This window comes from Oryctolagus cuniculus, chromosome 9 (genome assembly GCF_964237555.1).
Source record: "Oryctolagus cuniculus chromosome 9, mOryCun1.1, whole genome shotgun sequence".
NCBI classification, from domain to species: Eukaryota; Metazoa; Chordata; class Mammalia; order Lagomorpha; family Leporidae; genus Oryctolagus; species Oryctolagus cuniculus.
In genome coordinates, this window is record NC_091440.1 from 135,032,796 (window position 1) to 135,046,779 (window position 13,984).

The window sequence follows — 13,984 nt, forward strand, 5'->3', positions numbered from 1 at the left end:
GATTTGCTGGTGTTCACTGCCACAGAGGGCCCACGTGGAAGATTGGTAAGAATTTTAGGCAGTGTAGCCAGAGGCAGAAATTCAAATTCTGGACTCCAAATGCAATCGCGATGCGAGGGACCAAAATAACATAACAGGGAGGCTCGGAAAGTGACTCAGAATTCGAACGCGTTTTCTGCAGAGAGTTTGCTGTGACCAGAGCTGTATCAGGGAAAGTGAGACCCAGCAGAGAGAGGCTGACAGCAAGGAGGAAGCTGAGCACAGATCCGGGAAGCCTCATAACCTGGAGGAACCTAACACGGGCCTCAGGGGGCATGAGAGCACAAGAACTCTGGCCGAGCCCAGGCTTGGAGTTGTGAGGGATGAAGGGCTGTGTCCCAGGAGTAAAGACTGACCAGAAACAGACTAGCCTGAAGAAAGCCAGGAATCCACTTCCTGTCTGCATGCGGGGAAAACTAGACTTTATCTAGGGAAGATTGGTCTTAGCATTGTGATCCTCTCTTTCTTCACATGTTAGCTCTAACAGCAGTAAAATTAGGCAAAAGCACCAGGCAAATATCGCTGAGAACCAAGAGTGAAAATAGATGATATGAGTAGGTTCGGTGACATCCTAGCTACTGGTGCTGTAAAACTACATGCGTGGAAAGGGTATGAATTTTACCAAAGAGCCGGAATCCACTCTGCATCCTCCCTGTGATCATGGTTTCACAGACACATACACAGGTCACACATGTGTGCACTTTACCGTGTGTCACTCACACCTCAACAAAGCTGCCAGAATGAAAACACAAGCATGCTGTCTTTTCATGAAGTTTAGAAGGAGTTTACGATGAGCAGGTGGAAATGCAGAGGTAAACGCTCGCAGGCCCCGCGGGTTCTGGGACACTGAGGGTGACGCTGCCGGGCGCTGGGCTTCCTGGGCAGTTCTGTGTTGCACTCTGCAGCAGTCACCAGGAGAAAGAAGTGTATGTGCACTACAGGTGACAGAGTGGGACGTGTAGCAGAAATACTCGGGTTACTGAAGAAAAGCAAAACAGAAGGCAAACGAACAAAAGAAAGACAAAAATCAAGGAAATGAGTCTAACAAAATGGTAGTTTTAAACCTCCAAATATCGGTGATTATACAAGTGGACTAGAAAATATTCCAGTTACAAGGTATTTGTCACAGGGATTTTAAGAATGAGGGAAGATCAAAACAAAAGCTGGGAGGTTATGCCTCCTATTTGGCTTCATTTAAACTTTTAAAAATAGAATTATTTGGATTTGTGTTGTTAAGTTTCGTATGTATTCTGGATATTAATGCCTTGGCAGGTGAATTTTTGTAATCATCTTTTCCCCTTTTGTTAGTGTCTTCAACCCATTTATTGTTTTCTTCGTTTTGCTTTTGTTCTCTTCAGTATTGTAAAAATAGGGAACTATATATCCTGTTTCCCATTTCAAAATGCAAGATAAAAGAATTTTGATTATTAGATAATAAAACAATCATGTTACTAAAATCATTTTTTAAAATTCAAGATAGTTTATTATGTCTTTTTAGTCTGAACAACACAAAATTCTTCAATAATTGATTAGTTTTGACCTTCAGATGCTGTTTCATGTAATTGTACTTAGCACATATCTTTAAAATATGGACCAGTTGATTCCGTCAAAATTATGGCATATAAATCATGTGTCTGCATAAATTGAGGCGTGGAATCTCATCTTCAGCTATCCACTAAGCTATAAAGGAAATCAAGCATTCTTTTTATTAGATGGCTAGTTTTTCCTTAAAATGAAAAGTAATAGGTGATAATAAACAATACCTCTATATCACATTTGGAGTAATTTTTTCCTATTGAGCAACAATAGGCAGTTGAAAGTAGTTAGGCCTAAGGATGGTGGAGTGGGAAGAACCACGTTATGAGGGAAAAATAGAATGTTTGGATACTCTCAACAAATGAAGACTTGTGACTGCTTTACTGAGAATAATGTATCTCACGGCCTCTGTGTGGACTCGTGCTCCACTGACATTCGTCTTAATTCATGCCGCTTTGAAATGGACGGTAAGCTCTAGATCTGGAAACTCGACGCTGTTGGGTTTCTGACTGCACGTTTACTCTTTTCTCTTTCTGGAACCACTTCTGTTTCTACGCTGTGATAGTATTTTCAGTGTTAGGTGGGATTATATTTGAGTTCTCAGTGTGTGATGGTCTGCCACATTCAGTGACTAGCAAGCATTTTGTGAGGAGCTCCTACTCCCGGTTACTGCTCATGGCCATCTGCTCGGTGCACTGAGCTACCAAAGTTGGATGTGAATATTAATGAATTGGTGCCCTTGGGGCACAGAAGTTTTATGATGTTATACTTATTAAATAAAGCCTTGTTTGTCTAACTAGGGTGACCTTTCTCCCTAATGATATTCCGGTGGGTTGGCAGAATAATGTTCTCTGTTGATGTATCAGCCATGGAATTATTCCCCTATTTTAGCTGTTTTTCTTCTGTTGTCATTTTAAAATTGTTAAATGTTAAGAAAAAAAATCAGGATTTTATAGACTATAAATTAACATGTAACTGTAATGAGTGCTTCATATATGTATTTTACGCTGGAAGTAAGTTTTAATTAATCTTCAAGTGCTGTGATCCAATTTCATTTCATCTTTGTTTCTTATTCCATCCAAAAGAAATGGGGCTTACATTTATTGTCAAGTGTTCTAATATTTAACATATTAAATATCATCTTGACATTTAAAGAATATTACCAGGGTGCTACTTCAGGCTTCATTTCATATATTAGAGAGAATAACCAGTGATAAAACATTAAAGAGGAGAATTTTTAAAAAAAGATTCATTTATTTATTTTGAAAGTCAGAATCAGAGAGAAGGGCAAAGACAGAGAGAGAGAGAGAGAGAGAGAGAGACAGACAGATTTTGCATCTGCTAGTTCTAAAGAGGAACACTTTTAATATATAAGGATATATCATTTTTAATAATATTTTGAGTTCCCAGATTTTGAGCTCATCTTTCACTGTCAAAATAAGTAATCCAATCCTGGAATTAGACTGAAGCTTAAAAGTAATAATCCAACCCTTTAGATGATACCATGACTTCTTCTGGAGAAAACACGTTCTACAAACTCCTTAGGATCATTGCTCCCTTCCATGAAACATGTAAGATGAAGACTTTTTGGAATCACCTGTGACTAGCATCTTGTTTTGTTTTTTAAGATTAGTTTTGTTTATTTGAAAGAGTAACAAAAAGGGAGAGACATAGATCTTCCACCTGCTGGTTCAGTCTCCAAATGCCTGCAACTCACAGGACTGGGCCAGGTTAAACCCAGGAGCCAGAAACTCCGTCCAGCTCTCCCATGTGGGTGGCAGGTGTCCAGGCATTTGGGCTATCACCTGCTGCCTTCCCAGGTGCATTGGCAGAGAGCTGGGATCAGAAGTGGAGCAGCTGGGACTCAAACCGCTGTTCTGATTCCTGTATCCAACCTGTGCCAGTGTTGCAAGGGGCAGTGTAACCCAGCGCCTCTCCGACCAGCATCTTGAAGCTTTGTGGAAGGACAGAGGTACTTCGGTGGTGAGGAAGGAAGGAAGAGCATCTGGCAGAGGGTTTAGCATGCAGGCAGTGTTGCTGGACACAGAGTGAAGAGAGGGGAGAGGCGGTGTGGGCAGGTCATGCAATACCTGGTGTGCTTGTGTTAGTGGACTTGGATTTTATGATGTTGGGGGGTAGTGGTCACTGAAGTGTTTCATTTTTTAAAGATTTATTTATTCATTTGAAAGGCAGAGTAACTGAGAGGCAGAGAGAGGCAGAGAGAGAGAGGGAGGGAGAAAGAGAGGTCTTCCATCTGCTGGTTCATTCCCCAGATGACCACGACAGCCGGAGCTGTGCCGATCCAAAGCCAGGAGTCAAGAGCTTCTTCCGCATCTCCCATGTGGGTGCAGGGGCCCAAGGACTTGAGCCATCTTCCACTGCTTTCCCAGGCCACAACAGAGAGCTGGATCAGAAGAGGAGTATTCGGGACTTGGACAGGCACCCATATGGGATGCCGGGACTGCAGGTGGCTTTACCCGATACACCACAGCGCCGACCCCCACTGAAGTGTTTTAAATGAAAGGGTGATGGGACTGTGTTCATGTTTTAGTGCCAGCTGTTGGCTTGGTAGAAGGTGGATTGGAGGTGGCAAACAGCCTTTTCAAAGGTTGTGGCCCCAGTGTGAGGGGAGTGTGGATGTGAGGACGAAAAAGAACAGGACAGGACTGTTGGCTGAGGTGGCAGGTAGGCAGGAGGGAAGAGTAAACGCGGCTCTGCCTTGAGCTTGTTGATGATGAGGAGGTAGGAAAGTCAGAGGTAGGAGTGGGTTTGGGCTGGGGAGGGATTCTCCGTAACGCTCCCTCTTCTGTCCGCCTGCCTTCCGCTCCCACAAGCGGTGTGGGCTCGCCACGCTTTTAAACGTGCCTGTAGACCATTAATTGTGTTAGAATTTTTACGACATGTTAGTGGTCCTAACCCTACTGCATTTCCCAGAGAAGTTCTGAAGTTCTGAAGCTCTGGGCCTTTCCTGCTGACATTCACCAACGTTCTTAACTGTCAGTCAGTCCTTGGACCCTCCCACCTGCCCCTCTGGCAAACATCTCCCGTTATGTTTTCAGCTGGGATTTTGTCAGTTACCTTGGCGGTGTCAGGGGTCATGGTCTATACAGTCCAGGTGGATTTTTTTAACAACATAAATATACACTGGGATTTATAGATTTATCTATCATCAAAATATAAGTCACTTTGATCATGTCGAATGTTTACTTGAGTGGATCTACAAGGCATGTTTGTGCTCACTTATCTCCAAAGGTCCTCCAAGAAGTATTATAAGGGGGTTGGGGCTGTGGTGTAGTAGGCTAAAGTCTCCACCTATGGCACCAGCATCCCATATGGGTATGGGTTCGAGTCCTGGCTGCTCCTCTTCTGATCCAGCTCTCCGCTATGGCCTAGGAAAGCAGTGGAAGATGGCTCAAGTCCTTGGGCCCCTACACCCACATGGGAAACCCAGAAGAAGCTCCTGGTTCTGGATCAGCCCAGTTCCAGCCACTGTGGCCATTAGGGGAGTGAACCAGTAGTTGAAGACCTTTCTGTTTGTCTCTCCCTCTCTCTCTCTGTAACTCTATGTCTCAAAATAAACAAATAAAAATAAAATAACAAAGAAATGTTATAAAATTCTGAATTCTGTGACCTATAGGAAAGGTAAAGTATAATTTATTGTCCAAACCAGCACACTTCATGCAAGAGAGGGGTCAGTATTAATACTTAGGTCGGAACAGCAGTGGTAACCTATGAATGCCCCAGGAACCTGATTTCCATGTGATGGCCTCAGAGAGCTCCAAGGTTTGTGGTTTAGTTAGAAAGTATGGGCAAAGTCATTTGCCAGAGCAACCAACTGGTGGGTCTGAGTGTGGTTCTTTCTAGCAATTTGATAGGTCACTCATTGAGTTAACACTTAAGCAGTAGATGGCAACTTTTTTTTAAAAGATGTATTGATGGAGGCTGGTGCTGTGATATAGTTGGCTAAGCCTCTGCCTGTAGCCTTGGCATGCAACATGGGCACTAGTTCAGGTCCTGGCTGCTCCACTTCTGATCCAGCTCTTGGCTAATGGCCTGGGAAAGCAGCAGAAGATGGCTCAAGTGCTTGGGCCCCTGCACCCATGTGGGAGACCTAGAAGAAGCTCCTGGCTCCTGTCTTCTGACTGGCTCAGCTCCAGTTATTTGTGGGGAGCAACTGGGAGCAACTCGGACTAGACTAAGTTACTGGAATTAAGACTTATTCTATGCATCTGCTCTCCCACAATATGGCGCTGGGAGAGGAGGAAACAGCTTCTACACAGCTGCCTCCAGTTCAACCAATAAACAGCAGGACCTGCTCCTGATTGCAGGAGAGCAGTGTACTCAGTGTGTGGGTAACAGAGTTGGGATTGGTGGAAGAGGACTATAAAGGAGGAGAGAGACAACATGCACCAGGGAACATCTATCTGAAGGAACACCTGAGCAGCCCCCGAGAGAGCCGGCCGGCGGTGTGCCGCTCCCCCGCGGAAGTGGGGAAAGTGGCAGGGGGAGCCACCCTTCCACGGAGGTGGAAGAACCAGCAGCAAACCCAGGGAGGGCCGAGCAGACAAAAGAACAGCGCAGGGTCCTGTGTCGTTCCTCCACGAAGACGGGGAGCGACATTATTATGGTCATTTGAGGGGTGAACCAGCAGATGGAAGACCTTTCTCTCTGCCTCTCCCTCTCCCTGTAGCTCTACATCTCAAATAAAAAAAATTCAGTTCACAATTGATCACACTGATAGGCCTAAGAGTCAAAGGGATCACACAAACAAGACTAGTGTCTGCTAATACTAACTGATAGAATCAAAAAGGGAGAGAACGATCCAACATGGGAAGCAGGATGCACAGCAGACTCATAGAATGGCAGATGCCCTAAACAGCACTCTGGCCTCAGAATCAGCCCTTAAGGCATTCAGATCTGGCTGAAGAGCCCATGAGAGTATTTTAGGCATGGGAAGCCAAGACACTCTGGCAAAAACAAAACAAAACAAAACAAAACCAAAAACCAAAAAACAAAACAAAACAAAAAAACCCTAAATGAAAGATCTCTGTGAGTGAGATCCCAGTAGAAAGAATGGGGCCATCAAAGAAGGAGTACCTTTCTCTGAAGGGAGGAGAGAACATCCGCTTTGACTATGACCTTGTCTGAATAAGATCGAAGTCAGTGAACTCAAGAGGCTTCCATAGCCTTGGCAACTCATGACTAGAGCCTAGGGAGATTACTGACGTCATAAACAAGAGTGTCAAATTGTTAAGTCAACAACAGGAGTCACTGTGTACTTACTCCTCATGTGGGATCTCTGTACTTAATATGTTGTCCAATGTGAAGTAATGCTATAACTAGTACTCAAACAGTATTTTACACTTTGTGTTTCTGTGTGGGTGCAAAGTGATGAAATCTTTACTTAATATATACTAAATCAATCTTCTGTATATAAAGATAATTGAAAATGAATCTTGGTGTGAATGGAATGGGAGAGGGAGCGGGAGATGGGAGGGGTGCGAGTGGGAGGGAAGTTATGGGGGGGAAGCCATTGTAATCCATAAACTGTACTTTGGAAATTTATATTTACTAAATAAAAGTTAAAAAAAGAAAGAAAAAACAGAAGTAGTTTTAACCATATACAAGGCCCATGGAAAATGCACTGTCAAAACACTTTCACTGGGGCCAGTAATGTGGCACAGAGGTTAAGCCTCTGCCCAGGACGCCAGCATCCCTTGTCGGAGCACAGGTCTCAGTCTGTAGCTCTGCTTCCCAGTCAGCTTCCTGCTCTTGCGCCTGGGAAAGCAGTGGAAGTCCTTGGAGTCCTGCCATCTTCCTGTGAGACCCAGATGGAGTGCAAGGCTCTTTGTCTTGGCCCATCCCTGGCTGTTGCAGCCATTTTGGGAGTGAAGTAGTGGATGGAAAAAATTCTTTGTCATTCTGTCTTTCAAATAAATAAATAATAAATCTTAATTTTTAAATCTAAAAAAAAGATATATTGATTTATTTGAGAGCTAGAGTTAGAGAGGGAGAGACAGAGAGAGCTCTTCCATCCTCTGTTCACTTCCCACATGGCCACAATGGTCAGGGCTGAGCCGAGCCATAGGCAGGAGACAGGAGCTTCATCCAGGCCTTCTATGTGGGTGCAGGGGCCCAAACACTTGGGCCATCTTCTGCTGCTTTCTCAGGCCATTAAGAGAGCTGGATTGGAAGTGGTGCAGCCAGGACTCAAACCGGTCCATATGGGATGCTAAAGCTGCAGGTGGTGGCTTTACCCACTGTGCTGCAATACTGACCCTGGATGGGAATTTATATAGTGTGATTTGACTCACCACTTGGGTCACACCAGTTATGGTCTTATAGTTTTTTTTTCTTTTTAGTGGTGCCCACCGATACAGAGTTTATTTAAAAGATGAGACACACCTGCACACGCACACGCACATGAGCATGGCTGGGGATAGAGTGTGCCAGGAAGGGAAAAGAATGGGGAAGGAAGTAGAGAGACAGCCTCAGTCCCTGTCTTGTCCTCGTTAGCCCAGGGGAAGGGGGGAGGAGAAGGAGAGAGAGAGGTGTTGATACACTGCAGCCCTTTTATTGGCTCTTCATGTCAATTTCGAGTCCTGTTAACCTGTCGTTTTGTTCTTGTGACTCCAGCGGCTGAAACTGGTTCCAGACAATGGGTTGAGTAATGACAGCATTCTAGGCGCTGTCACATTTCCCTTTTTGCTGGCTTTGTGTTCTGTCAGCCTGTGGACAGTTAAGCCACTGTTTTATTTGCAACGCGCTCTTAAATCACAGGCAGTATTATTTGACTCTTGAAGTGCATCCGTTAGTGGGTTTTTTTTTTGAACCTGTGCATATGTTTAAATGTGAAGAGAGAATTTACGTTTCAACCATAAAGGAACTCTGATTGCCAGTCCTTGTGGTTTTTCATTATCAGCTGGCTAATTCAACAAATGGATCTTGGTTTGAAGTTGCAAGTAGCGACAACAGGGGGAACCCGAACAAAGAGCCCCTGAGATGAGGTCACCTTCCCAGCGACTCCCCCAGTATCAGGACTGACCTGGAGCCCTCCCTGGTGTGCTGCCAGCTCAGTCACTGGCAGCCGGCACCGGGCTCCCAGCGCCCAGCACCGAGCCTGCATGTAGGCAGTAGGCCCACACTGGACACCTGCTCAACCTGGTATTCTTTACGGGTTGCTTCAAGATGCCCAGGGCTGTGTTTCTTAATCTCAGACATTCCTTGCCCAGCATCTGTTTGCTTTAGTCACTGTGTTGTGTGGAGGCTTAGAAGACCGGCTTTCCGTACCTACTGAGTCGGTTTGTCGGCAGCGAGGGGCCGGTGTCACGGCTTCAGCACCGGCTCTCCCTTCCTCCTGCAGTTGCACAACCGTGCTCTCTGACCTGGGCTCACCTCAGCTTCTCTCCAGGTGATGCAACAGATCTCCCACCCAGAATTTAGCTAGGATAATGTCTCTGTGAACCTGGCTTCCAAATCAAATCTGAAGTGCCATTTTTATAAAAATGAGATATGATGAAACTTAGGAGTTAAATAGTAAAACATTATTTGTTCCTATGCTTAGTGAGCTGTAGGAGATAGCTTTCCTAGCCCTGTCTTTCATAATTTTGACCTAGCATCGAAAAGAGGAAATATTTAGTGAGAAAAATTTATTGTAAGATTTAAGGTCTACATTGTTTCCTTTTTGAAAGATTTATTTATTTATTTAAAAGAAGGAGAGACAGAGAAAAAGAGAGGCCTTCCATCCACTGATTCACTCCCCAGTTGGCTGCAACAGCCAGAGCTGTGCTGTTCCAAAGCCAGGAGCCAGGAGCTTCTTCTAGGTTTCCCACGTGGGTGCAGGGGCCCAAGGACTTGAGCCATCTTCCACTGCTTTCCCAGGCCATAGCAGAGAGCTGGATTGGAAGTGGATCAGCCAGGACCTGAACTGGCACTCATATGGGATGCTGGCACTGCAGATGGCAGCTTTACCTGCTACGCCACAGCGCCAGCCCCTACTTTGTTTCTTAAAAAGAGGCTTATTTATTTTTATTTTGTTGAAAGGCAGAGAAAAAGAAAGATACAGATATTGATATTCAGTGTGCTGGTTCAGTCCTGAAATACCCACAACAACCAGGGCTGAGCCATGCTGAGGCCAGGAGACAGGAACGCAGCCTGTGTCTCCCATGTGGGTTGCAGGGACCCAATTACTCAAGCATTAACCTGCTGCCTTGTAGGGTATGCATTAATAGGAAGCTGAAATGTGAAGAAGAGGAGCCGTGACTCGATGAGGCATTCCAGTACATGATATAGGGGCATCAAGTGACATCTTAATCCCTGTCCCAGTCACAGGTCCCCTCCAGGTCTACCATGTTTTAATTACTTTATTTTAATTAATATTTTTTTAGATACAACTTTCCAGGTATGTCAATGAGCATAATAGACAAATATCCAGTGAGGAGCCAGGGTATCCTGCATTCTCTTCTGACTCCCAGTGTTTTCATCTTGCTTGTCATTTGGTGTCTCTTCATTTCTCTTCTTCACCATAAATCAAAGTGTTTCTCTGGTCTAACTCGGACTTTAGTCCTGCTTGCCTTAGTGTTCATCTTACTATATTTTTTACACCCTGGTGTTAGCACTTGTCTTTGTAAAGAACTTGAGGCATCAGGGGAAGACTGTTTGGCCAGCAGCCACACGGAGCACCCTGCCTCCTGCCCTGTGCACTGGAGCCTGTGCATGCTCTGGGCTGGGGGCGTGTGGCAGAGCAGACGCCCTGTTTTTCTCCCTTCTAGTTTTCCTTAAACAGATCTCGTAAGGGAGCTTGGCCCGGCCTTGATCATCTGGCAACACTGGGAATGGGGCTGTGCAAGCCCAAGGAAGTGACGTGGGATTTACGCCACCTTTTTACCATTTTCCTTGAACAGTTTCAGTGTGAACCCAATGCATGTTCATGAGATAAAAAACAGCAGGGAGCGGGTAGTGTTGTAATTGGTCTTTCCGTGCCAGCGGGTTGAGCCGTCTCTGTATGTGAGATCCTCACGTTAGCCCTGTCTGCTCCAGGATGAAACACGTGGATGGGTGCTTTTGGAAGTCCTTCATACTTGTTACTCACAGACAGCTGACGGGAGGGGCTGTGGCGGCCGAGCCCATCAGGCAGTCCTGCGGCAGCCACTCCAGGGCCCCCGCACGGCTGGGGGTCGCTGAGAGGAGGCAGAGGTGCCTGTGTCTTGAGTCAGGACGCACGCTGATTTCTGATCTCGCTCCTGTCCCAGGTCAGCTGCTGCGGCTGAAGATGTTCCGGGAGGACCACGGGTCGTGGATGACGATGTTCTTCAGCACGATCCTCTTCCTCTTCATTTTTTCCCACATCTACAACACGATTCTTCTGATGGATGGAAGCATGGGGTAGGTGGCCACCCCCTTCCGCCGCTGCTGTTAGGTTTGAGCTGCGGAAGGGGTGCAGGATTTCTCCCTTCAGTCGTGCAAACCTGCTCAGGACGTTCTAGCCCAAGGAGGGCTGTCTGTGCTTCCCTACATAGCACCTTTGAGGTTCTTTGTCCTAGGGAGCACACAGCATTTCACAATGGGTAAATGTCATTCTTTATTCTTTAGGACTTTCCTGTGGAGTGACTGGTGGGCAGGTGGCACTTCATTGTAGTGCCCGGGAGTAGGAGAGTATGCGATCTTATTGACGCTTACAGTCGCCTGATGGGTATTAGTGTTCCAGCAAGGTGAGGGTGGCTCCAGGACTGCAGTCTGTGCTCTGCTAAGGCTAGACTCAGGCAAAGCATCCGATTACAGATTACACACTGGCTTTCTCTCTCGACCAACCGAGAATTTTGTTATATATGGATCATTTAAAAAGTGTCCCATGCTGTATTAATTCTAGGGTTGTGATCCATGGTTAACACATCTCCATGGCATGCGTGTGTGCTCCCAGGTAGGCTGTGGGATTCTTTTATTCTCTCCAGTTCTTTCGTCCTTATAACCAAATATGAGGATTGTTCATTCATACGATTATCTCTTGGTGTGCTCTCAGTAAGTTCTAAGGGTAGAATTTAAGGAGCGTGGCTCAGCCTACAGCATTAAGAATTAGATCCTAGCATCACTAGCCATCAAGGAAATGCAAATCAAAATCACAATGAGGTTTCACCTCACCCCAGTTAGAATGGCTCACATACAGAAATCAACGAACAACAAATGTTGGCGAGGATATGGGGAAAAAGGACACTAATCCACTGCTGGTGAGAATGCAAACTGGTAAAGGCACTATGGAAGTCAGTTTGGAGATTCCTTAGAAACCTGAATATAACCCTACCATATGACCCAGCCATCCCACTCCTTGGAATTTACCCAAAGGAAATTAAATTGGCAAATAAAAGAGCTGTCTGCCCCTTAATGTTTATTGCAGCTCAATTCACAATAGCTAAGACATGGAATCAACCTAAATGCCCATCAACAGTAGACTGGATAAAGAAATTATGGGATATGTACTCTATAGAATACTATGCAGCAGTAAAAAAAATGAAATCTATTCATTTGCAACAAAATGGAGGAATCTGGAACACATCATGCTGAGTGAAATAAGCCAGTCCCAAAGGGACAAATATCATATGTTATCCCTGATCGGTGACAAGTAACTGAGCACATAAAAGGAAACCTGTTGAAGTGAAAGGGACACTATGAGAAACAATGACTTGATCAGCCCTTGTCCTGACTGTCGAGGAACAACTTACTATTTTATTCCTTTTAGTATTTTCTTTTTCTACTTAATATCATTGGTTGAACTCTGTAATTAACACATAATTATTCTTAGGCATTTTAAATTGACTGAAAAGTGATCCCTGATAAATATAAGAGTGGGAATAAGAGAGGGAGGAGATGTTCAGTTCAGCACATGTTCACTTGGACTTACCCCTAATGGTAGAGCTAGAAACGTGCCAGGGGATTCCAATTCAATCCCATCAAGGTGGCATGTACCAATGCCATCTTACTTGTTGAAGTAATCAGTTTAAGTTCATAATTGATCAAAAAGATAGGATTAAATGTCAAAGGGATTACATAAGACCAGTGTCTGCAAATAATAATTGATAGAATTAAAAAGGAGAGAATGATCCTACATGGGAAGCAGGATACGCAGCAGACTCATAGAATGACAAATGCCCTAGACAGCACTCTGGCCTCAGAATCAGCCTTTCAGGCATTCGGATCTGGCTAAAAAGCCCATGAGTGTTTCTCAGGCATGGAAAGCCAAGACACTCTGGCAAAAAAAAAAAAAAAAAATCAATCAATCTAAATGAAAGATCTCTGTGAGTGAGGTCCCAGCAGAAAGAACAGGCCATCAAAGAAGGAGGTTCCTTTCTCTGAAGGGAGGAGTGAAATTCCACTTTGAATATGGCCTTGTCCAAATAAGATCGGAGTCGGTGAATTCAAGAGGCTTCCATAGCCTTGGCAGCTCATGACAAGCGCCTCGGGTGATTACTGATGTCATAAATAAGAGTGTCAGTTGTTAAATCAACAATGGGAGTCACTGTGCACCTGCTTCCCATGTAGGACCTCTGTCCTTAATGTGTTATACTATGCAAATTAACAGTAAAACTACTCAAACAGTACTCTATATTTTGTGTGTCTGTGTGGGTGCAGTCTGTTGAAATCTTTACTTAGTATATACTGAGTTGATCTTCTGTATATAAAGATAATTGAAAATGAATCTTGATGAAGAATGGGTTGGGAGAGGGAGTGGGAGATGGGATGGTTGCAGGTGGGAGGGAGGTTATAGGGGGAAAAGCTGCTATAATGCAAAGTTGTACTTTGGAAATTTATATTTATTAAATAAAAGTTGAAAAAAAAAAGAATTAGATCCTAGTAAAAAATAAGGCTGGGAATAGGAGAGGGAGGAGGAGGAGGGGTGGGAGTGTGGGTGGGAAGAATGGCTGTATTCCAAAGTTGTACTTATGGAATGCATGAAGTTTGTGTTCTTTAAATGAAAGATTTCTTTGGGCAAAAAGAAAATTATCCTAGTGATCATGACAAACTACCTTAGATGCTTGCTGTGTGCCAAAGTCGTGACTGAGGGAGGTTTGCTGTCTCTTCTGGAAATCCAGGCAGTGTTGCTGCCTCCTGAGCGAGGGCCGGGCAGGGTCGTCGTGCAGCTGCATCAGCTGCAGCCGTGTGGATGTTCCTCGAGCCTTTGGCCACCACCACTCAGTGCAGGAGGAAGACAGTTTCTCCCACCACTGAAGGCATGAACTGCAGAGGTAAAGCCGAGACTGCCCAAGGGTTTTCTGCCTCAGCCCAGGCTAACAAGTGGTCCGTTCAGGGATGTGGTGTTAGACCGAATGTTCAGGCTTTAGAAAGTTGCTAAAATGCTGTGCCTGCAGTTATTCCGTGGACTTGGCGTGACGACACTCATGTGGAGTCTGTTTTTCCA

At 44.9% G+C, this 13,984-nt stretch overlaps 1 protein-coding gene across 5 annotated transcripts in view; it reads left to right on the forward strand.

The window, feature by feature from the left end:
* Window positions 1-13,984, forward strand: part of TMEM117 (transmembrane protein 117) — a 477,223-nt gene that overhangs the window by 71,635 nt on the left and 391,604 nt on the right. For 4 of the 5 annotated variants that reach the window (XM_051850978.2, XM_070049710.1, XM_070049709.1 and 1 more), the window contains one exon: window positions 10,827-10,959. The exons of the other annotated variant lie outside the window; for it this stretch is intronic. In XM_051850978.2, the coding sequence (XP_051706938.1) occupies window positions 10,827-10,959 (133 nt within the window). The remainder of the gene's footprint in view (window positions 1-10,826; window positions 10,960-13,984) is intronic. 5 annotated transcript variants of the gene reach the window in all.